Consider the following 21,851-nt stretch of genomic DNA (forward strand, 5'->3'; position numbering starts at 1 on the left):
GCTGGGAGCTGACCAAAAGCATTGATCCTTCAGCTGCCAGCCACCAGCCAGCAATAACCTCCTGGTGTACACATGCTCCCTGGCCTCCCTCAGGGCACGGCTAGCTGGATTTGCTGAAACCAGCTCGTTCAGATGGGTAACTCTACCTGGGACCAGGGCATTCGGGCAGGCTTTCTGCTTGCTGAGCAGACAGGAAGGAGAGACCAGTGGCAATCAGCAGTGTATTTAATTGCATCCTCTCTGTGGCTTGCAGAGGATGCATGTGTGGGTGTCTAAGGTATGTCGGGTAAACAGCTGGTTTAAGCCAGCCCCTCTTACCTCCCAGGAGAAGCAACGATGCTGAGCCAGCCTCGCTGCTGCTTTTAACCTGGAACTGGAGCTGTGGTCGGCCACAGCCCTGGCACCGAACCATTTGGAGAGGAGGAACAAGCAGCTAACACATCCAGCAGCACATGCCTGAGGTGAGAGAGCAACTTTCTGTGTAGGCAGACACCAGCAGGGAAGACGCAGGAGCTGTGCTGCAAAGGTAGGGCCCTGGATTGGAAACCAAGGCAGGGAACCCTCCCACTGTCCTTTGAGACCTAGCTGGAGTGCTGCAGGTGGGTCTCTGCAGCAGTTCTGTGCATGTGGAATGCAGCAGCAGTGAGACTTGGTGATTCTGCTATGCAGGTGCTCTCTTCTGGGCAGTGCTGCCCAGCCCCAGCCTCATGATGCTCCTGTCCATTATTGGCCAAGGCTCCAGGGCAACTCTCAAGTGCAGCCTCCTTCAGCCCTTCAAACAGGCTTGGGGTGCTGCCTGCCAGCTGGGGATCACTCCTGCTGGCAACTGGATTCTGCCTGGCCAATGTGCATCCATTGTGTTCTGTTTGAATCCCAAATATTTTTCTCCAGAGTTGAAAGCTCTTTGTGAGCATAATCTGCAAGTCCAAACAGAAAAAAAAATATCTCTGTTTGGTCTGAAGGACAGAACTTGGCATGGCTTGCGGGGGAAAATGCCAAGTACATGAGGGCTGTTTGCTCTCCTTGCAATAGTCATGACTGCTCCTCAGCTACACTAAGGCACATCTGTCTGTCTTCTCTGCACATCTGTATCCTGTGATTTACACAGTTTTCTCCCAGGGCTTTATGTGGTTTTGCGCTGTGGAAAGAACAAAAGCCCATCTTTCTGCCCCTCTGAGAGCCAGCACTGTGGGAACCTTCACCCCTCACGGAGCAAAGACCTCCTCTGGAGCTTCTGTGGCCCTTTGTGGAGAACGCTCTGCATGGTAGCAAGCATGGCAGACAGTGGCAGAGGTGCCACAAAGCACACTCCATAATACTCAGCAGCATGCTAGTCATATCTGCTCTTTAACGGGTGGTTTTTTTTTTTTTTTTGCGCAGAAGACTCTTGTAGAAGATAAATATAGAGTGTTTCTTTCAGAAGAGTAATATACACTGCGATACCCTTCCTTCTGTTTCCTCCAGCAGATGGAGCCGCTCAAAGCCTGTTCCACCCACACACCAGTTTATCGATGGACGAGAAGAGGGAATTCTCCTGTCCTAAGCTCCCCAGAAACGGAGATGTCTCAGGAGTTAGTACTCACCACGCTAGAAGGGCATTTGCTAACTCATCTGTGATTCCGAGTGGGAAATTTCTTCCTGAGCTTCGTAGGCTTCCCAGATAGTCCCAGTCTCCATTCCCAAGACAGTGAGGTCCCACCTGGTATTTAGAAGCAGCCCTGCAATGGGACCAGAGGAGGCTTATGATGGAGGCCTGAGTAATGATTTTGCAGTGACTCTCAGGGTCATATTTTCAAGAAATTACAGACTTCAAAGGGACATTTAAATTTAAAGGGAGTACTTTGGGAGCACTGTCACAGTGCTCTGTCGTGTCAGCAACAGGGGCTTTCACCCCCAAGTCACTCTCACTCCACAGTGGGATGATTGCTTTTCCATGGCATCAGTCAGAGCCAGCAGTGGGACAGTCAGGATCTCTTTCCTCAGCTGGAGTGACTTGCTGTAGTGTTTGACAGCACTACAGGTTTCAGAGTTGTTTACCATGGGATAAAACCTGCCCTGCCAGGGGGAAGGGAGTGTATTCTACCCAGAAAAAACACAAACCAAAACAAACCACTTCTTCCATAGTTACACCCTAGACCAGTTGTCAAGTCCATTTACTGTCTCGGGGGGAGCTGACTAGGCCTACCTCAGGCCAACAGGGACATCAGTGTTGTTAAAGTAGTGTGTATGAGCACAAGCAGTGAATGTGGAAGAGCAAAGTTGGAAACCTGGAAACTTGGAAATGCTGGAAACCAACATCCTAGTTAAGTTCAGAACCAGCAGAAACCCTTTCAGGAGAGGGTGGGTACACATAATTCATTGTTGCCCCCAGAATGACACTGTATTGAGAAAGGTTGGTAACTAACCACAAATACTGACAATGACGTTTACTTTCATTTCAGTCTGTGTCCAGCGAGCCATGATAGCCCCTGGGGAACAGTCAGACCTTAGGAACAGAGGAGTTCCTTCTGCTCTCCTGTTTGTCTCAGCTGAAGGTGAAAAAGATAGATCCATCCATGCAACTCCAGGACCCCTCCTAGATAATGGTGCATCTGCACAAGTGTGGGTCCTGCAGAGGCAGCTGTTCCCTTGTGCATGCACAAAAATAGGGGTTCAGCACAGCCTGTAGGTATTTATATCAATGGTCCAGTAGCAATCATGACATTACATGGAAGGGAAGAAGAAAGGCCGGCCAGCCCAGGTTCTCAAGCCTGGCAGCTGCAGCAGAGGAGGGCTGAGGTGGCTGTGTGTGGGCTGTCCCGTGCCTGAGCAGGTGGTACAGCTCCCCAGAGGCATGTGAGCTGGGGTGCCAGGGTGCCCAGAAGAGTGATGCGAAGCAAGAGGGCTCGCACAGGACCGGGTCGAAGGGCAGGTGGGGGCAGGCGGCTGCTCACCCGGCAAAATGTTCAGGGCGAAATGTGAGAAAGGGGGAAAAATCCCGCAGTGAGAAACCAACCGGGGGTCTGAAAGGCGCAGGGATGGCAGCGAGGGCTGCCTCCCGCCGTCCCCAGGAGCACTGGTGAGGGGTCACCGGTGCGCTGGGGCTTTTTTGGTGTCCAACACTGCACGGGCCGTACAGGCCGTAGCCCAGGCGATGATGCCGAGGAGTCTCGAGCGCCCCTGCGGTGGCAGGAGGTGTGATGGGTGCGACGGAGCGATGCCCAGCGAAGGCGATGCCCAGCCAGCCCCCTCCCCGCCCACGAACCTGCGGGCAGCGGGCAGCAGGCACCGTGCCGCGGCTCTGTGTGCCAGCCAAGGAGGGGCCAAGCCCCGCCAGCCCCGCCAGCCCTGCCGCCGTGCGGCTCCCGCCCGTGGTGGGCGGGCGGAGGCGGCGCTGCGGCGCCCGGCGGGGCTCGGCGCGGCGAGGGGAGCGGTCGGAGCGCAGCGGAGGGGCGGCGATGGGCGCCCCGGGCACGGCGGCGGAGCGGCGGCGGCCGCGGTGGCGGCGGGGGCAGCTGCTGCGGGGGCAGCTGTGCGCGCTGGCCGCGCTGGTCCTGCTTCTGGCCGGCTGCGCGGCCGGGCGCGGCGGTGAGTTCGGGGCCGCAGCGGGGGGCGGTGGTGGGGCCAGCGGAGCCCAGCTGCGGAGGGCCGGGGGGGCAGGGGCTCCCTCACGGGGTCCGCGTCTGGGCCCTCCCGAGCCAGGGTGTTGCGCGCCGGGGGCGGCCCCGGGAGCAGCGCGAAACTTGGGGGAGCTCGGCGTGCGGCCCGTGCGCCCCGGGGGTCCCGGCGGGCACCGGCCCCGGGTCCCCTGCCCGCCGCACTCCGGCTGCGCGGGGGGCGGTCGGAAACGGTTCGCGTTGTTGCTTTGCGGAGCCGTGAATGTAGGCAGAATTTAGGAAAGGCTTATTTGCCTTTAAGAAAAGAAGAGTGTACGTCTCCGTGACTCGAATTTGCTTTTTAAATAAACAGACGTGTGTGAAGGATTTCACGGTGTCCAGCATGGTGTGAGGAATGCTCTCATGTTCAGGGAAGGGCACAAACACCAGCTACGGCTTGAACACAGTGTTTCTTGTGGAGTGTAATGTTGTTGGGATGGGTTTTTAAGATTTGGGACTTTTATGCCCTCAATTTAATCGAATTGCCTTTTTTTTTTTTTTTTAATTTACATGTCTTCTAAAACTTATGCTTTTTCTCACAAGCACGGTAATTGCTTCCACGAAGTAAGGCCAGGAAAAACATGAACATCATTGTAAGTAAACGAGAGTTTATGCATGTACTAAGGTACATTCAAGTCTGCCAGCATGGAAGATGCAGATGCGTGACATCAGTATCCATCCTTCCCTTACCCAACTAAACTTCAAAGGCTGCCAGTGAGAAGGGCTGTGTTGCTGGGGCCAGTCCTGTGCTCTCTTCATCCTTCCCATCAGTGGGAAGATGATCTGTGTCTGGCTGAGCAGACTGGCTGCATGCTGCTGCCTTTGCCACACAAAATATTAAGAGGTGATGCTGCAAGGGTGTTTTAAGAGGGCACAGAGTGCACTCCTCTCTCTGAAGTGCAGTGCTCATTCCCATCTCACATTTTGGGGTCCCTGCCTATGCAGAAGGAGCTCCGTCTGCTGTAAAGGTTGGTGCCAACAGGTGCATTTGTGCTCTGCCTGAGCTACCGAGGTGTTCCCTAGCTGGTGCAGCAGTCTTATGTCAAGGCTCTGACTGCTTTGCTTCAGTTTGGGAGCCTGTCTCACATAGTGATCAGAGTTTGCCCAACGTTAATCTGAGAGGTGAGGAGTGACAGAAGAATCGTGTCACAGGTGGAAATTTTCCACAGTGCCCACTGCATCCACTGGCTCTGCACAGGCCCAGAGCAAGCAGACTCTCTGGGGAGCCTCGGATACTGCCTAATGCTCTGTGGCGTTTGTGTTGTGCTCAGGAGGTGGAAAGAGGTATTTCTGTGTAGCTGTTTCAGTATTTTTCCCACATAAAAACGCAGCATTTAGAATTCACAACACAAACTTTTGACTAGACTGATTTTGTGTTGAGTAGCTTCTCTGTCCCTGCTGCCCTGGTAGGAGGCTCCGGGGTGGTTTTTACTGCGTGCAGTTTGGAGTGCATGTGGCATGTGCAGCTCCCAACATCCTTGATGCCAGAGGGACTGATGGCAGTGTGAGTCTGGGCACAAGCTTCCCTGGGATGCTGCAGTGACTGCTGTTCCTGGAGAGCCTTGGTGTCGAGGTGTGATCCAGCTCAGAAACCCTAGGCTTGAATCACCTCTTGGCATGATACACGCTCATTTTGAGTGCTGCAGTTTTCCTTTGTCAGTCCCCTTCCCCTCAGGCACTGTTTCAGCTCTGGCTTGGATCCGGAGGAGCCAGACTTTTTGGGTCACTGCTGACCTGTGCGTGCAGACGCTGTTGGGTGCCAGAACCTCCTTGTGAGGTGTGTGCTGGCATGTCCCTGCAGGAAACAAGCTAGAGCCCTTCTGCAGAGGGAGGTAACCACAGCAGTCTAGTTGATAAACCATCTGGAGTAGGCAGCTCAAGGGGACAGGGCACGAGCTCTGGGTTTCTGCTATGGTAGCTCCCCGTGCTTTTCTGAGGGCCTAAATCAAATCTCTCCATGTCTCATTTGGCTGGGTCTTGAAAATAAGGCCATTTTGTGAAGTGAGTTTGAGATCTTCTGATGTTAAATGATGTATGTATAATAACAAAGTGTTAAAACATTATACTGTTCTGTGAAGCTTATTCCAGTGATCCCTGTATTTCACAAGGGTCAAGCTTTCAGAAATAGATATGGTGCTAAGACGAAATCCAAGTTCACACCATTTGTTTGGGTAGTGATCATACAGCTGGGGTGCCTCTTTCTTGCTCGCTGGCAGTGTAAGTCTGTTGTTATGCTCTGGCATTAAGGAGGTCACACTAGTAACTGAGAGGTATTACTGAGACCAAACACAGCCTTGCAGACCAGATCCAGCTGCCAACTGCTGGCTTCCTGACTGCCCCCCGCACAGAAAGGGTTGAACAAAGTGTGAAGTTGTTTTTTTTTTTTCTCCTTCTTTATCCCCCCTATCAGTCTGGCTCAAATTCTCTATTCTAAAGAGAGAGAGGAGTGGAGGCTTCATAATGAGACCATCTTCTAAATTGAAATGATTCAGGTTTTTCAAGGGAGGCTTCTGAGTCAGGCCTTTTACCAATTTGCTGTCACAGACAGCAGAAATAACGGGGGCATCAGTCAGTGGGATTTTTCTCTTCTTTGTGTCCGTGTCTTTGGCAGGATGGTGAGGAAAAGCTGGGTCTGATTCTGCAGCCCTTACTCATGGGGATGGGCACATCCAAGTGCATGGAGTTGCCTGCATGATTCAAGTGTGGAAGATCCAGGGTTGTTTTAACTTGATGGGAGTGAAGTGTTCAGGATGGTGGAACAAGGCCTGCTGGATGTGTTTTGACTGACTTTGAGACTTACCCTAAAAATGAAGCTCAGGCTGTTTTCACAGGATTGGTATTTGCCCCATCCTTGTGGGCTGTGGTATATTGAAAGCATCCATTTCACGAAAACACACTCTCAGAAAGCCTCTGAGCAATCCTGGGTGGTGTGATGAGAGACGGGGAGCAAAGGTCCTGGGCACGTCCGCCTTCTACCCCTGTGCTGGTTGGAGGAGCTCACAAGGCTGGAATGAGCCGCATAGGCTGTTTGCTCCTGACTGTTTTGTCACAGGCCCTGCCTCAAAGGGCTTTTCCTTACAGATCTCCTTACTGCCAAAATAACACTGAAGAACCTTGGTGGGACAGATCCTGGTCCTCTAGCTGAGAGTTAAAGCAAAAACTCCCTGATTTTGTTTGAATGTTTTGGTTTGCATGAACCAAGTAACCCAAACCGAACTTTAGAGGTCGTGCAATAAAAGCACAAAAGCAGTTGTTTTCCTCACCTCTTCAGCAGAGCATAATCCTAGCTTCAGCATGAGTAATCCTAGCCCAGATGTATTGCTGTAATCATTGGACCCCTGGATACGGGAATTTACCCTCACAAACTCGGGAGAGGCATCAGGCTAGAGTGTGGTATGCGACCTCTTTGGCAGGGAGTGTGTTTGGCCTTGCAGGAAATGACTTGTTCATTTATTTAGTACTTGTTCAAGGTCCTGCACTGACAGCTGACTGAGACTGAGCCCATGTGTTGTGCAGCTTGGGGAGTAGCAGGGATGGGACACATGGCGCTGCTTGAAGAGATGAGGAGACCTGCCCAGAGCCGTGCTTGGCTGGCAGCATCAGCTTCATGTGCCAGCAGAGCAGGGCTTGCACACCTGGCTGTGACTGAAGAACTGCCGTCACAACTCCCACATCTCAGGGTCTGTTTGCAGTCCACTTCATTAAAGTGTTGTGGGGGCGCTGGGCTGCGTGCCAGGCTGGCTTGCCGAGGCTGGGTGCCTGAGGTGGACTCTGGCACAGCACCTGGAACCATGGGGTCGTGGTGCTCGGGATGAGGATTTGGGATGCTCAGCATGCTCAGAAGTTCTGGCCCCAGTGGGGCGTGAAGGCAGAGTGCTGCTGGCTGCCCCAGCTGTTCAGCAGCAGAGAGGATGCCAGTCTGGGAGAGCGTGAGTTGCAGGACTCAGCAGCTGATGTTCCTTTGGTGCCTGTCAAAGTAAGGTGGGCTTGTGCTGGACACCTCCCTTGCTGATGGAGCTGTGTGGGCTCAGTCCTGCCCTGTCCATGGCTTGTGGCCACTCCTGCCCTCATTGGTGCCTCCTGCCTGGGCTCTGGCATGGTGGTGGTGAGCCTTTCCAGCAGCTAACCCAGCAGAAAACTATCCTAGGATAAATAAAGGAGGTTTACTGCCAAATTAGCACGCTGAAATGACTTCATGAGGGTCATTAATAGGATATGGGCGAACAGAGAGCCCTTGGGTGGTGGCTGTGGTCAGAACAGCAGAGCTCATGAGGAGATGGGCATGGTTGGTTGGTTCTGTCCCAGCCCTTTCCTAGTACTTTCCTCCTGCTGCTAATCTTCAATAGTCCATAATTAGAAAAGGCACGTCAGTCACACTGTCCATTTTTGGTCAGAGATCCTCAAAAGACTCAGCTGAACCTGTCATATAGGAATGTGGCAGGTATTTGTGCCTGCATCCTCTTGGGAGGATAAAGACATTAAAAATTAGTCTGTGCTGGTATGGGATGGGGTCATTTAGGAGATCAGCATCCACCCCTACAGCTGGAAAATTCCCCTCACCCTGGACATGACCTGCTTCTAGGTGTTAGCCTGTCCCAGGGCACTTTACTCTGTTTTGTCTCTGCTCTTTAAATTGATGGGAACTCTCTGGTAGCTAGGAAGACCACTGCTTTTTTTCTGGTTTCTGTTCTTTTGGAGTGGTTTAAGTTACAGCTTCTGGATTTCCTGTTGATGAGCACAGAAAATTTAGTTTTCATAAGGCCTTCCCTAATATAAGAGTTGAAGAAAACAGCCAGGTTTCATGAAACCTGTGCCTGAAAACTTCAGAATTTTGTGTTTTGGAATGAAAACCACATGAGGTTCACAGGAGTGCAGGGCCTGAGGGATACACCTTAGGATCCAGTGCAGCAGCTTCCGAAGCTGCAGGATTGCCCTGCGGGCATGGCAATGGAGTTGTGCTGTCTAGTGGTGGGAGCTGCACTGTGCTGTGCTCTCTCTCCCACTGCCTTTCATAGCTCACAGCCAGGCAGTTGAGGTACAGCAGTGCATTTTTGAAAAAAAATTTGAAGAGTTCAAAGTTTTTGCTCTTTTTCTAACCTTGCCTTCCTTGCCCTTCTCTAGAGCAGTCTTTAGGCTTGGGGCTTTGGAGTGCACTGGGGATGTTCAAAAGCTTTGTTCTGCGCTGGGTTTTATCAGTCAGACCAATGTCAAGAGCTACTGGTAACCTCATCCTATTTTTTTTCCGTTGCTGTGGCTTTCCGGGCAGGAGCAGTCAGGCATGCCCAGGTGTGGGCAGTGTCTTCGGGGTCATTCCATGGTACTCATCTTTTCCTGTATACATGCTCTCAGGAGGGTAGGGTGCAAGGTGAGTAAATCCTTGTGGCTGCTCCACCTTACTCACAGCATCAAAGGGAAAGCCTTTGGAAACAAAGTGGTAAATGTGTGTAATTTGCAGCTCGTGTATGGGTTCTTGGCTGACCCTAGAGGGATGCAGGCGTTCTGTCTCTCCTCCCTGTGGGATCCTTGCTGGACTGTCAGACTCCTGCAGCCCTGAGCAGCCTGTCCTTGTTACCTTACTGCCAAGGGCATCTGGAGCCAAGGGCGGTGAGCTGGAGATCCCTCGGGGGTTGGTTCCCTCTGTCTTGCCTCATGGCAAGGTTTGCATTCCCTTTTCTTGCACCACCTCCCACAGGTCAGGTCTCCACAGCAGTCTGCAAAGGAATGTTCAGGTGAGACCGAGGCCTGATTTTGTCAGCTTGGGATCCATAGCAGTGGAGCTGCCGGGATAGGGAGATGGCCATGGGATGAGCCTGCTGTGCCCAGGAATTTGGGAGGGCGTTGAGGCCTCCATCACTTTGGCCAGGAGACAGCTACATCAGAGGACCAGCTGTACCTGTGTGAGGTAGGAAATAGATGCAGTCCCTGTGTTCATACTGTTGCATGGCTAGATTTCAGTTTAATGCTCAGATTTAAAAATAAAGTGGGTAAAATCTCTAGATGCTAAGCTTTACTTTAGAAGCAGGCTGAGATGACTCTGGAAATAACAGGATTTCTCTGTGTTTGATTGTTGGAGGGAAAAGAAGGGAAGGGAGTGGGACAGGATGTTGCATCCAGCAGAAAAGGCAAGACTCCAGGCTGGGTCAAAGACTCAAGCTTGATGTGAACTGGAGATGTTTAAGCTGTGTTTCTTTTTGGTTTGTTTGTTTGTTTGTGGATCTTTGTTTTGTTTTTCTTTTTAGGTATGGGGGTTTTGTTTGGTTGATTGGTTTGTTTTGTTTTTTGGTTTTTATGGATGGGATTGGTTTTTTTTTGTATTCCTGGGACTAGGAGCATTGTATCAAGGACTCCAGGGAAAGGTCCTGGGCCTTGTTCTTCTGCAAAAAGGGAGGCATTGGAGTCCAGATGTGGTGTCCAGGGAGAAAGCTGTGTGAGACGGTACTTGCTGGGACTTTATTTGCCTTTTATGGTCCCTTTTGGCTAACGTGGAATGTCATCTGCCTTATGAGCCTTGCCTGTGAGAAGCAGATCGTGCCTAGGTCCTGTCTGGGACCTGGGGATGACCTGGAGGAGAGGGGAGCAGGGTTTGTGTCCAGCTGTATTTCCTGCCCCACACTGTCCTCTTGCTCAGCTCTGCAAGGCCAGGGCACGGATCCTGTGTCGGTGGATGCAAGTGTGTGTTGGGAAGGGGAAATACCTTCCTTTAGTGGGGGAAAATCCCTTTTGGGGACAAAGGAGTGTCACATGGGGTTTGGAGGCATGGATTTGGTTGTTTTGGGACATTCCTGTGCCGAGCTGCTAGCCGAGCAGCTGTGTGAAGTGGCTGGGATGCACAGCCTGGCCTGACCTCGCTTGCTCCTTCCATCGCGTGTGCAGAGCTTCAGCTCAGGGCTGGGTTTGTGTCCACAGGCAGTCAGGCCGGGGGCCAGGGCTTGATTTGCAGTTTATGAAGTGCTGGGGTTGAGTTCAGGCAGTTACCCAGGCCCTTCCTCACTCTGGCTATTCCTGAGCCCCCGATCCTGCTGGAGGAAATGGGATGGGCAAGCGTGTCCTCAGACTGCAAGAGAGGGAAACTGAGGAACGCAAGTGTTGGCAGGGTTCTCCAGGCTCGGGAGTGGCAGGTACCCAGGTGGAGCTCCAGTCCCCAGTGTTCTGCCCTGTCCATGTGGGTGGACCCTGGGGAGTGTGCTGTGTCTCCGTGGTGGCTGAGGGATTGCAGTGTCCCATCAATTTCAGTACCAGGAGAGGAGAAAGACAGTGTCTTGGCAGTTTTGGGCAGTGCTGAGCCCCTAAAGGGAGCACTGGCGTGCAACGGCTCATCCTCAGTGTTTGCTCCAGCAGCAGGCATCACCTATCCAACAAGACCTGCCAACAGATTTTAATGGCTCGATTGGGAAAGAGCCTGCTAAAGTCCAGGAAAAGAATCCTTTTGATATGCAAGCCAAAATCATGGTAACTGAGCTACAAACAACTGAAGGGTCTGCTGTTAAAATCATCCTCATTCAGAGATAGACTCAACTGTCTTTTTTCCCTAAGATGGCCAGAACATCCTGTAATATAAAGCAGGAGGAGAAACGAGCCTTACATGGACATTGATTTTTCCTCTGAGAAGATCTACTCTCCATTCTCAGTGCACCTCTACATGGTATGTTGTTAAGAGGATGAGGTAGAAAGAAGCCCTTGTAAATGAGCATTGCCTGCACTGAGATAGTGCAGCAATTCATTTTAGGGGAAACTGGTCCCAGCCAGTGGCTACCACACACAGCTTGCATGTTCGGCATGTTCAGCTGTGCTCACAGCAAGGTGCTGCTGGCTCTGCACTCTGACTGGGACAGCAGTGGCAGGCATGGGAGGCAGGCAGCACTTAAAAGCACCCTTGAGTTAGTTAACTTTGCTGCTGGCTGTTGACAGAGTAAAACAAATTGAGTTTCGTGTTCTTTGGATTTGTTCTTGTAACGAATCAGAGGAGGCAGCAAATCAAGCTTGTTCAGAAGTGGAGGAGTTGTCCAAGAAAGTAACTGAGTAATGTAAAAGCCTCCTGAGTGAAGAAATGATTCAAAGGGAGGTTGCAGGGGAGCCTGTCTCCATAGCAGAAAGGCTCCCACCCTCTGAGCATCTTTGTGGCCTCCTCTGAACTCGCTCCCACAGGTCCATCCGTCCTTCTGGTGTTAGTGGCCCTGGAGTTGGATTCCAGGTGGGGTCTCACCAGAGCACAGCAGTGTTTTTAAAGCCTTGATCATAGGGCTATTATTTAAAAAAAAAAAAAAAAAAAAAAAAAAAAAAAGCCCAAAAACCAAACCAGGCTTTTTGTTTCATTTTATGAAAACCATGTACTGTCCATGAAAAGCATGAGTTCTCTTCCCCCCACCTTGTTGTCCCTCAGGTGCCCCTCGGGCACATGGCTGCATGTGGGTGGCAGAGCTGCTGGGGAGAGAGAGGCCAAGGACCCAGGAGCTCTGGGGCTGGTATCTCAAATTGTTTGAATTGGCTGTGGTGGCACGGTGCCAGCTGACACCAGCTGAGAATCTGGACAGAACTACTTGTCCAAGGTCCCCTCACGGGCTAATAGTAGAGCAGTGAATTAAACCTGGGATTGCAGTGTCTTGCTTCAGGGTAAATAAAGAATTGCTTACTGCTTCTTGGAGGGTCTACTCATCTTGAAGCCTTATAAAGAAAGGACAGCATCAAACACTTGATTCTGGGATGATGTGGAGCACTGTCATTCTGTTCTAGGACTTCTGATTAAAAGTAGAAGGGTTTTTTTCCCCTCTATAGTATTATTTATTTCCTTAAAATACTTTGGAGCATTCCAGGCTGGCTTCATTTCTCAGAGGAGGGCAGGGATGCTGCTGTGCTGCTTGGAACTGGTACCGGTTGCCCTTATCCCTGTCTTTTCCAGCGGGTAGGGAACATTCCCCAGGTGGAAAAAGTAAGAGTGTAGGTACCAGTATGGACAGGAATTGTATCCACGTCATCTGCTTTTAGGGATGGGATTCCTTTTCAGGGATCTGCTAAGGAGCCTCTACAATCTTCAGCCAAGCCTTAGCGCAGATCTCCCTTGAAAGGCTTCAGCAGCCTTGTGCTCCTGAACCACCCTGATAAGAACCAGTCCAAAATCTGCTGAAGCCAGGGATAGTTTTTGATAGTTTTCTGTACTGGTCTATGGTGATCTATGAAGAGCTTCCTGGATGTGTCCAGAGAGGCTTTTCTTTTCTTTTTTCCCTTTTTCTTTTTTTAAAAGTTTTTTTCAGTCACCACTGTGTTGGTTTGGACATGGGAGAGAGGATTCAGGATCTGCAGCAGAGGGGCGCAAGGCTGAGCAGCTACCTCTTGCTGGAGGGATCCCAGGGCTGATTCCCTCCTGTGGAACTGGGAAAAGGGAACTGGAGGCACAAAGGAGAGTGGGGTGAGCAGGACTTCCCTGCCCCATGAGGCTCTGCCAGTGCTGAGGCTGGCATCCATGTGCTCAGTGATCTTGGGTTTCACACACAGCCACATCCATCAGCAGGGAAGTGGATGTTGTGGGAGAGATCTGTGGCAGGACAAAACTTAGTTTTTCCAGATAGCCCAAGCTGACAATTTTAACTGAAATGTGCCTGGCTCTGGTTCTGTGATTCCCAGGCTGCTTGGCCACGTCCCTCTCTTCCCTGACTACCAGATTTATTTCTAGATATGCTTGCTTACTTCTAATAAATATAAGAGAGATGTCCTGAGGCTTCTTTATATATTTGTCTGTAATTAAGGTAGGATTAATTGCTTTAAATTGTGTTTAAGGGCCTGTTATGAGATCAGCAGATAGGAGCATGGGATAAAATGCATAATGAATACATTATGTTATAAATAATGGACACAGCCAGTGCACTGGCATCCCTGAAAGGTAATAGCTCTTTCACTATTTAATTAAGTGGGTACCTGAGGGAAAACACTCTCTGTCACTAAGGTAACTTTCAGCTTGGCTTGGAGACACACAGATCAGTCTGAAGGAGGGCAGGAGCCCCTGTGCAGTGGGGGCCACTGTTTGTTGTAACAGACGAGTGTGGAACCAGGCTTTCCACCGGGATGCTGGTGGGTGCTCCCTCCTGCTCTTGGAGCCCATTTGCCTATGGCTGACTTGTGGCAGCTCCAGACGAGATCCATTTGATGGCCAATGTCAGGGAACAGGACCACAGGCACCCTGCAACCTCTGGAGCACCTTGCTCTGCCATGTTAATTCCAGCTGTTAATTCCTGGGAAGCAAGATGCATTGCGGTCAGGAACTCAGTTTCCTGGGGAGGAAGGCACAGCATCAGTTACAGGTCAACAGCTGCCCTTCAACATGGTCTTAGCACTGACAAAAATCATCTCCGGTGTTTTCTGAGCAGATGGAGGAAAAGAGGAATTACCACCTTTCCCTCTGCCAGGCCTGGGTTCACACCTCTGTCCCCAGGTGCTCATTTCACAGTTCCCACTCCTCCACACTCCTGTCCCACTATATTTTATCCCTGTCCTTTCATTCTCTCCACTGTAGCTCTGCACTAGCCGGTGAGGACTGGCTGTTCAGTGAATTTCCCTGAGTGTCATCTCATGTTAGGAGTGCTTTTAGGCTGCAAATCCAGACTTGGTGCCTAACAGTGGGGTTAAATACCAGATCCAATATCTTGTCTGGGGCCGAGACTTGTCTCTGTTCCCCAAGTGCCTTTCCAGCACAGTGGAAGCAGTAAATAACAGCGATTAAACAAATGCCAGTTACAGATTCATGTGGTGGTGTTGCAGGGAAACACAAGGGGAAAGGAGGCGTAAGGCAAAAGGACAGGAGAAATAGTCTTTTTGACACAAAATCTCCCTTTTCCCTTGTGTTTGTTTACTTTATTGTAAGACCCAGTTTTTTCTTCATCTTCTGTGGAAAAAAAACATGAAAAAAAATCTCTCTCTTGTGATGTTTCCCCTGTCATCAGAGATATCAGTGTCGGAGCCAGGGCTTATGACAGTCTTTTTTTCCTTTCCTTTCTTTCCTGGAAGGGGTGGCATGTTTTTAGTGTGCCTCCCACTAGGCCAGGTTGCTCCAAGCCCTGTCCGACCTGGCCTTGGACACCAACAGAAATTGTTCAGACAAAGCTGCAAGGGTGTCACTTTTCATATATTTTAGAATTTAACCGGGATAAAGTCAGGGTTTCCCTTCCCTTCCCTTTCCTTTTTTTTTTTTTTTTTTAAATTTTTTTTTGTTTGTTTTTGGGGGTTTGTATTGTTTTGTTTTATTTGTTTTGTTCGTTTGTCTGTTTGTTGGTTTGATTTTGGGTTTTTTTGTGAAAGAGCTGCAATGTTTCTTTTCCCAGCACATTTTTATGGTATTTTCAGACTAAATTTAATTCTGTGGAATTATATTTAGCTAGAGGTGTAAAAGAGAGCAAACAAACAAAAAAAAAAAATTATTCCACTAAAAACATTTCATCTGATCCAAAACCATCTTTCCTCCCACTGTGTCAGCTCAAAATTAGGAAAGAAATACATAAATGTGGGGGAAGGAGCAGTGACTGTTCAGCTGCCAAGCACAAACCTCCCATTCAAACCCCAGGTGTTCGCCCCTGTCACACGGGCTTGAAATACAGTTAGTTTTTTCACTGCTTTTTAAAAGATAAATGCATTCTCCAGAGAGTTAGCTCTTTCTGTAACATGTTACCCAATCCTTCTGAGAAATAAGGGTCTGTCTGGTAACAGTGAGGCTCTCAAGTACTGCTTTTCCAGCCTTGTAAGGTCATGATTTCCAGGTTCAAGCAGCCACAGGATCTTGGAACAGTATAAAAAGTAGCACTGTTACTGATGGGAAGTCAGCTGGAGATTAATTTATTGCTTCTCTTTTTTTCCTTGCTGTCTACTGTGAAGAAGGGAAATCGTGATGGATGGTTTTGATAGGGATGACCCAGATGTGCAGCCACCTGTAGCACACCCTTACTGCTGTGATTCCTGCCTTCTATCAGCTGGGTTTTCTGGTGAAATATGGAAAAGGGAGAGAGCAGGGGGTCTGAACGTGCTTTAGGATTCCCTGGCATCCCTCACAGGTAGCAGCGATGAGGGCGAGATGTATGGGAAGGAGCTGGGTCAGGGAGAGGAGCTGCCCCAAGCACGTGTTGGAAAGGGCAATTTGCTTTCCATCTTCCTATTCTGCCTCTGAAAATTTCCTTTCTGTTTATTTGGGGCAGGGGGGAAAGTGCTGGCACCTGCAGCAGGGTAATGTGAGGGATGCTGCTTCACCTACTCCTGGAGTTTTCCTCTATGACAGCCACAAGAGCAGGAGGAGGAAAAAGCAGAGTTTTCTGGCCGGTGTTAGGAGACTGTCCTGTGCTTGGGACAGAAGGCAGATGGAATAGGCAGCGGCTCTGTCAGGGGAGATGTGCTGTGCCAGCAAGCTGTGGAAATCACGCCAGGCAGTCCATGGCTGCCAAGCATAGAGATTGTGTCAGCAGTGCCCCGACTAGTGCCAGGTGAAATGCTAATGAGATGAGAGTGGCAGCAGGGAGTGAAATATCCCAGAGAAACCAGAGCAGGGAATCAGGCTCACAGTACTCAGCACTGTTGTACAGACCAGCAGGGCTGCTGCCTTGAGAATTGCCTGAATTTGGGCAGGGTCACAGAGGTATGGCTGTGGTAAAACTGGAGAATTTATAGAGGAATGAAAAGATTGACAGGAGAAGAAAAATCCTGTTTACTTTAGAGAGGAGCCAAGCCACACAAAGCTGTGATAGGCAGAAGTAAAAGGTGGTATTTTACCAGGTGCAGAACTATTCCTTTTGCTCTTAGGTGTAGACCAAGAAGAACGGAATGGTTGGTTTAATGGCCAAGCTGATATGAATACTAAAGAAAACGTAAGTTTTTGCACAAACTGGTAATGAATAATCATGGAAGCTTGGAATAATCACATATCCAGTAACAGTTTTTCGCGTAACACAGTAGTGAACACAAGACAGAATTTTATCTTCATTTAACTAAACTTAACCCAGCACTCTTTGGGATGTAGTAACCAAGGAGTTCTTGGGGAATCTATTCTTCTCTTGCAGGGATACTTTTCCATCCCCTGGGCTTCACTGTGTGAGGTGGTGCTGGCACTTTACCTGGAGCTTGATGATCCATGAGTGCGTTTCTGCTGAGCGCTGCCTGTCCTTGAAGTTTTCTTTGCTCTCACTCAGGGTGGGAGCAGAGGCGGGCCCCAGCAGAATGCATGTGGAAATTTTCACTTCCAGAGGGTGGGCAGCTTTTCAGAGTTAAACCAAAAGTCGTATTTTTGCTGCTGTGTAGCTGTTGTTGGACCTTCAGAGTGTGCTGTGCCCTCCTGACTCCAGCCGGGCTTTGTTGAGAGCAGTGCTGGACTGGGAGCGGCAGAAGCTTCATGGGGCCCTCAGTGGGCTCTGTGCTCCTTGGGAGGGAGCTGGGGAGCCTCCCTAGAGGTGTGTGGGAGCTGTGAGTGTGCCTGAGATTTTGTGGGGGTTGTGGGGTTTTTTTCTACTGATGATCACATAGAAAATATGTGGGAGGGTGTGTGGTGAGAGGCTGTTGGTGCAGGGAACCTGCCCTGCTTCGCCACTGCCTGCAGCTTAGCTCTGACCTCTGTGCCTCATGCATGTGGTACAGGTATTATCGGCAGTGTGCTTTCCCTGCCCTTCTGCCTTTCCATGTAGGTAAGGATGCATGGAAATACAGCTTTGAAATCAGGTGTAAGGAGCAGGCTGCTTGTCATAGCCGGATGTAGGATTTCTGGGGCTTTTGTTGTTTGTTTGGGATTATTTTCCCCTGAGGATGCTCTATTTATGGTCCTTGCTTCTGATGATTTTGGAAGAAAAGCATCTCCCAAATCAGCCTAGGCAAAGGGCTAATCCATTTATGACGTGCTTATGCAATCTAGGGCTCAGATCCTGTGGTGGCTGTCTGCAGCAGGTCTGATGGTGCAGGGACTGGACATGTCCCTGAGGGTGTGAGGCCAACAGCCACAGGGACATGGCCATGGGAGAGCAGCTGTGGAGCAGAGCTACAGCTCATTCAGCTGAGTGCTGCTCTTCCACCAGGGTTCACTTGGTCTGTCTTGAGGCCACCATGCCACTTTTCTCCACCTCTGTGCTGGCTTATGTGGAACCTCATGTTTGTTCCAGTTTTTTTCTTCCTCTGAAGTATTTCGCTGTTGTTTTAACTGCAGGAACGTTTCAGGGAGACAGAGATAATTCAGCTGGTTGTGAAACCAACCCTCCAAACCCCAAAGCTACCTCTGTGAAAACAATAGATAAAAGGGACAGACAAGAGAGGAGGAAGGGCAAGCATATTTCAGAAAAGCTGTGCTGTTTTTGGCTCCGGTCAGCAGTTTGCATAGAAACTAGTTTATTGTCAGTGAGAGCTGTGGATACCTGCCAGCTCTCAGAGCCCTGCCTGTGCAGCAGTGCTTTGTGCCAGGGAAAGGCAGTGGTGACAGAGCTGTCCCTTCAGCTGGGCCAGTCCCCTGCCTGTTAGCTCTTCCCTGCTCCAGCCCCTGGCCCATTAGCGCTTCCCTGCTCTAGCCCCCCGCTCGTCAGCTCTTCTGTGCTCCAGCTGGCTGCTCAGGAGCACTTTGCATCTTTGTTGCCTTTCTTCACATCAGCATTGTTGAGCCAAACCCTCCACTGCAGTGAGTGAGTTTCTTCTCTTCTAGTGCTGGGTTTGGGTGCTCTTGGCTCATTTGGCTGCTTGGGCCAGCTGTGCAAAGGCCTCCCTGTCCTGTGGGACCCCCACCTCCAAACCAACCTGCTTTGTCCCCTGTAGGAATTGGGTGTCTGTTCCAAGGTCTTGCTGCTGTTCCATCTTGTTGGCGTTCCTGTGCCTTGCTGCTGAAATTAAATGTACTTACGAGATCAGAGTGCAATTGGAGAATGTGGGGATGTTGTTCAGCATTGTAGGGTCGTGTTCTTCATGCTGGGAAGTGCAGCCAGGATGTGTTTGGCTGTGTTTCTGCAGCACTGAAATTTGTAAACTCCAGCCAGAGCCATCTGAAATAGCAAAAGGAGCTCCTGAGTTCCTGCGTGGAGATCTGGGTCATGCACAGGGCCTTTCCAAGAGTTCTGAGCTGTCTGATCGGTTCTTCTTTCCACTCCACCTCATTTTCATGCTCATAAGTGGAACAGGTGAGCAGTGTTACTGGAGAGCCTATGCCCAGCAGGCTGCTACACCAGCCTGGCAGGGACAGGAGCCCCTAGCAACCACACCCTCATGTACTTATGTAAAGAGATGTGGCCTCTGGAGATCACTGTTTGCATTGTCTTAGTTCTGTTACGAAATGCAGGGCAGGCACAAAGACAGGGAAAAATGACTCATGTGCTTATTGTCCATGGGAATATCTCTGAGAGGAAGTGTGAGTAAAGCTCTCCAGAACCTGGGTTCCGAGTGTATAATGTAAAACTGGTGCTGGGTAGTTGGAACTGTGGAAGATACTTTGTGGCGACATTCATTGCTTGAAAATATAATTCGTTCACTTTGAAATACGCCGTGGTACAGAACTTTGGAAAAACTCTTCATTGTACCAGAGCTTTAGAGGATGTCACAGTATATAGAGCGATGTTATTTTAGTATAAAGCCAGTAGCTAGAATATTAATAAGAGAAGCATTCTATCTGGCTTGCCCAAAATGGCACTGTAGCTGAGGTGGGATGTTTAGCAGTCTTTATCTCTGCTGAGAAAAAGAAAAAAACTCTTTGCTGGGGTTCCTATTAAAAATCATCCAATCCTGAATAACTACAGTTGAGAAAGAAAACTGTTAGCTTTCTTTTTTGTAAGTTTTTCTGCTTTTTCTTGGGAAGAAGAGTTTGTCCATGGTGGTGGTGGCCTGGCAACCCTGTTGTGGGATGCTGTGGTTGAGGTGATGTCCCTGGTGTTTGTTCCTTGTGCCAGCACCTAAAGCAGGGCTGAGTATCCTCTACCACACCGCAAGGAACTGGTGCCAGCACATGGGGAAACCACAGGGACCCTTTTATGTGTCACTGAGTCTCCTTGTTAGCAAGGTTAAAATCTCGATGTGTCCCTGTTTTCACAGGGAAATCCTTGGAAGGCCAAAGCTTTGAAAAAGGTTAATCTCTACCTTCTATTTTCTATTGCTCTGTTGAACGAAGTGTGTTTTAGAATGGAGATGCCCTAGGCAGGATTTTGGGGGTGGTGGGCTGCAAATTCTGCCATGGGACAGCAGGCCCTGCTCAAACCTGGCAGTACCAGAGGAGAGATTTTCCGGGTGTCAGTCACCACATTGAGCTCGGCCATGGACCAGCTCTGCCACTATTTATGCTGATTTTTGTCAATGCTGGATGTAGCCTTTATAAACACTCCTATTGCCAAATTAAGCTTTTCCCCTTCCCAGGTCACCTTAGATGACTTTCTTCATCTTTACCCCTCACTTAGAAGAGTTTGCCATCCAAGAGAGGCAGAGTGGAGCAAGCAGGAGAGGTTCTGCTGGAGCTCCAGGGCCGTGGCAGTCACTGTGTCCTCCCTCCCTCATGCCATTGCTCTGTGCAGTGACACAGAGAAGCTTCACCTGCTTGGAGAAGAGTTCTTCTGCTTTGAAAGCAGCTTGTATGTGGAACTGAAACTGCTTTGCTCAGGCTACCAGAGTGCTTGTTGTTATGGGAGATCCCTGATGCTGCATTGCAGCTTGTGCTCCTTCTTGGAAATGCAGTCCGCTTCCATCAGCTTAATCTCACTGGTGCTCACAGACTAAACTGACAGCAAACTCCATTCTCTAACATTTGTAAAGCATTGAAAGGACAAAGTGCTTGAAGCTTCAAATGATGGCATTTGGTTTACCAAGGTAAATTGATTTTTTTGCTTAGAAAACAGGGGCGCTTCAGGCTGCCCGTGCTTTGTTTTCCCCCAAACATGCAGCTGGATGACTCCTGCGTATTCTGGGAGCTTTGGTCCCAGTTACTGCTGGTACCCTGGGATGCAGATTCCCAGGCAGTCCTTTTCCAAACATTCCCTCCTTGCTTATAGCATGACATGGAGTGGCCTGAGCAGAGCATGATCTGGGCAAGGCAGACAAGTCTGAGGCTGGGCAGCTTTCTCAACTGGGTGTGCCAGGGAACCTAACAAAAGGGTTGGGGCAGAGAACCTTTGTCCTTAATCACCCTCTGAGGCATTGGCCCAAGATTGGAATCTCTATCCCACTGCTTTTTTGCCTGTCATCTGTTTCCATAGTAGTGGACAAAACTGGGAATAATTCAGAAGTCCTTGTGAGAGATCCCATGTTCTGCTTGGTGGGGAGGAGATGGATGGGTTGGAGGAAATCCCTCTCCAATGCTGTTTGTTACTGGAGGGCTGCAAGGTCTCCATTGCAAGAGGGCTGATTTGGTGTGTGGATACCTTCTGGCTTACAAAAAAAAAAAAAAAAAAAGGAAGTTTTTCTTTCTCCCTTGAATCTGAACCAGTATAGGAGGCATGGAACTGACACATGAGCATGTGTGTCCAGCTGATTAGGCAGATATGGCATTTCCAGGGCAGACCAACCTCATGCCAGGAATATTGTGGAAATCAGCCAGCTGTCTTTGTTGACATTGCTAAAATAGAGCTTCACTTAGCAGCACCAAGGCAAAGCTGAAGGGGAGAGCAGATCAAGGGTTGAGTCAAAGGTCATGAGACAAAGTAATGCCCCTCATGTTCGTGGATATTTCTTGGAAGCATGGAGGTGTGGAAATGAGTCAGAGGCGTGCTCTGGCTTCAATCAGATGGTGCTGGGTGGGAAAACAGAGATGCTCTTCTAGGATAAACTTCAGAAGCTGTGTAGGAATGCTTGGCTCCCATGTGATGGGGAGCTGCTGGCAGTGTCCCGTTCCAGTGGGCTTAGAAACACTGCCCTTTTAAACCCCAGGGGCTGTAGGATTTTTGAAATGCAAATGTTTCAGCTGCTTCAGGTGTTCAGGAGAGGGATCAGGAGTTGCCTTTCCTCATGTATCTACTGCTCTTTTCTATCAGGTTACGATGCCCTGAGCTATTCTGTGCAAAATGGTGGCAAGTGGAGTGGACGACAGCTCCTGCAAGCACGTGAGCAGAATGTGACTGACATCCCAGAGGATGGGAGGCAGCTCTACGTCAGAAACTGCACTGAACCAGGTATGAATGAAAATTGCCTCTAGCTCCTCAGTCCTGCAGTTGGCTTCCTCAGATCTGTACTGCCAAGACTTACTTATTTTTAAGTCCATAAATGTTGCTTATCACAGCAGAGCATGGATATAATTTCCTCAAGTTT

The 21,851-nt window shown here is 49.8% G+C and overlaps 1 protein-coding gene and 1 long non-coding RNA gene across 4 annotated transcripts in view; both read left to right on the plus strand.

Annotated features, from left to right (window-relative positions):
• Nucleotides 1-269: 269 nt before the first annotated feature.
• Nucleotides 270-3,210, plus strand: LOC136287596 (uncharacterized). 2 transcript variants are annotated; one of them, XR_010720187.1, is made up of 3 exons: nucleotides 270-461; nucleotides 1,465-2,340; nucleotides 2,442-3,210. It is a non-coding gene; the product is annotated as an uncharacterized lncRNA (long non-coding RNA). The 2 variants fall into 2 exon arrangements; XR_010720186.1 differs by having other exon boundaries at nucleotides 1,468-2,340.
• Nucleotides 3,211-20,345: 17,135 nt separating this feature from the next.
• The window catches only part of LOC136286443 (sodium/potassium/calcium exchanger 3-like), a 191,912-nt gene continuing 190,406 nt past the window's right edge, over nucleotides 20,346-21,851 (plus strand). Inside the window, exon 1 of one of the 2 annotated variants that reach the window (XM_066178026.1) lies at nucleotides 20,346-21,715. In XM_066178026.1, the coding sequence (XP_066034123.1) occupies nucleotides 21,493-21,715 (223 nt within the window). In that variant the 5' untranslated portion in view covers nucleotides 20,346-21,492. The remainder of the gene's footprint in view (nucleotides 21,716-21,851) is intronic. The other variant, XM_066178013.1, reaches the window with a different exon arrangement.

Source organism: Chamaea fasciata, unplaced genomic scaffold (genome assembly GCF_029207755.1).
Source record: "Chamaea fasciata isolate MVZ Bird 193981 ecotype frontalis unplaced genomic scaffold, bChaFas1.0.hap1 SCAF_3, whole genome shotgun sequence".
In the NCBI taxonomy this organism is placed as follows: domain Eukaryota; kingdom Metazoa; phylum Chordata; class Aves; order Passeriformes; family Sylviidae; genus Chamaea; species Chamaea fasciata.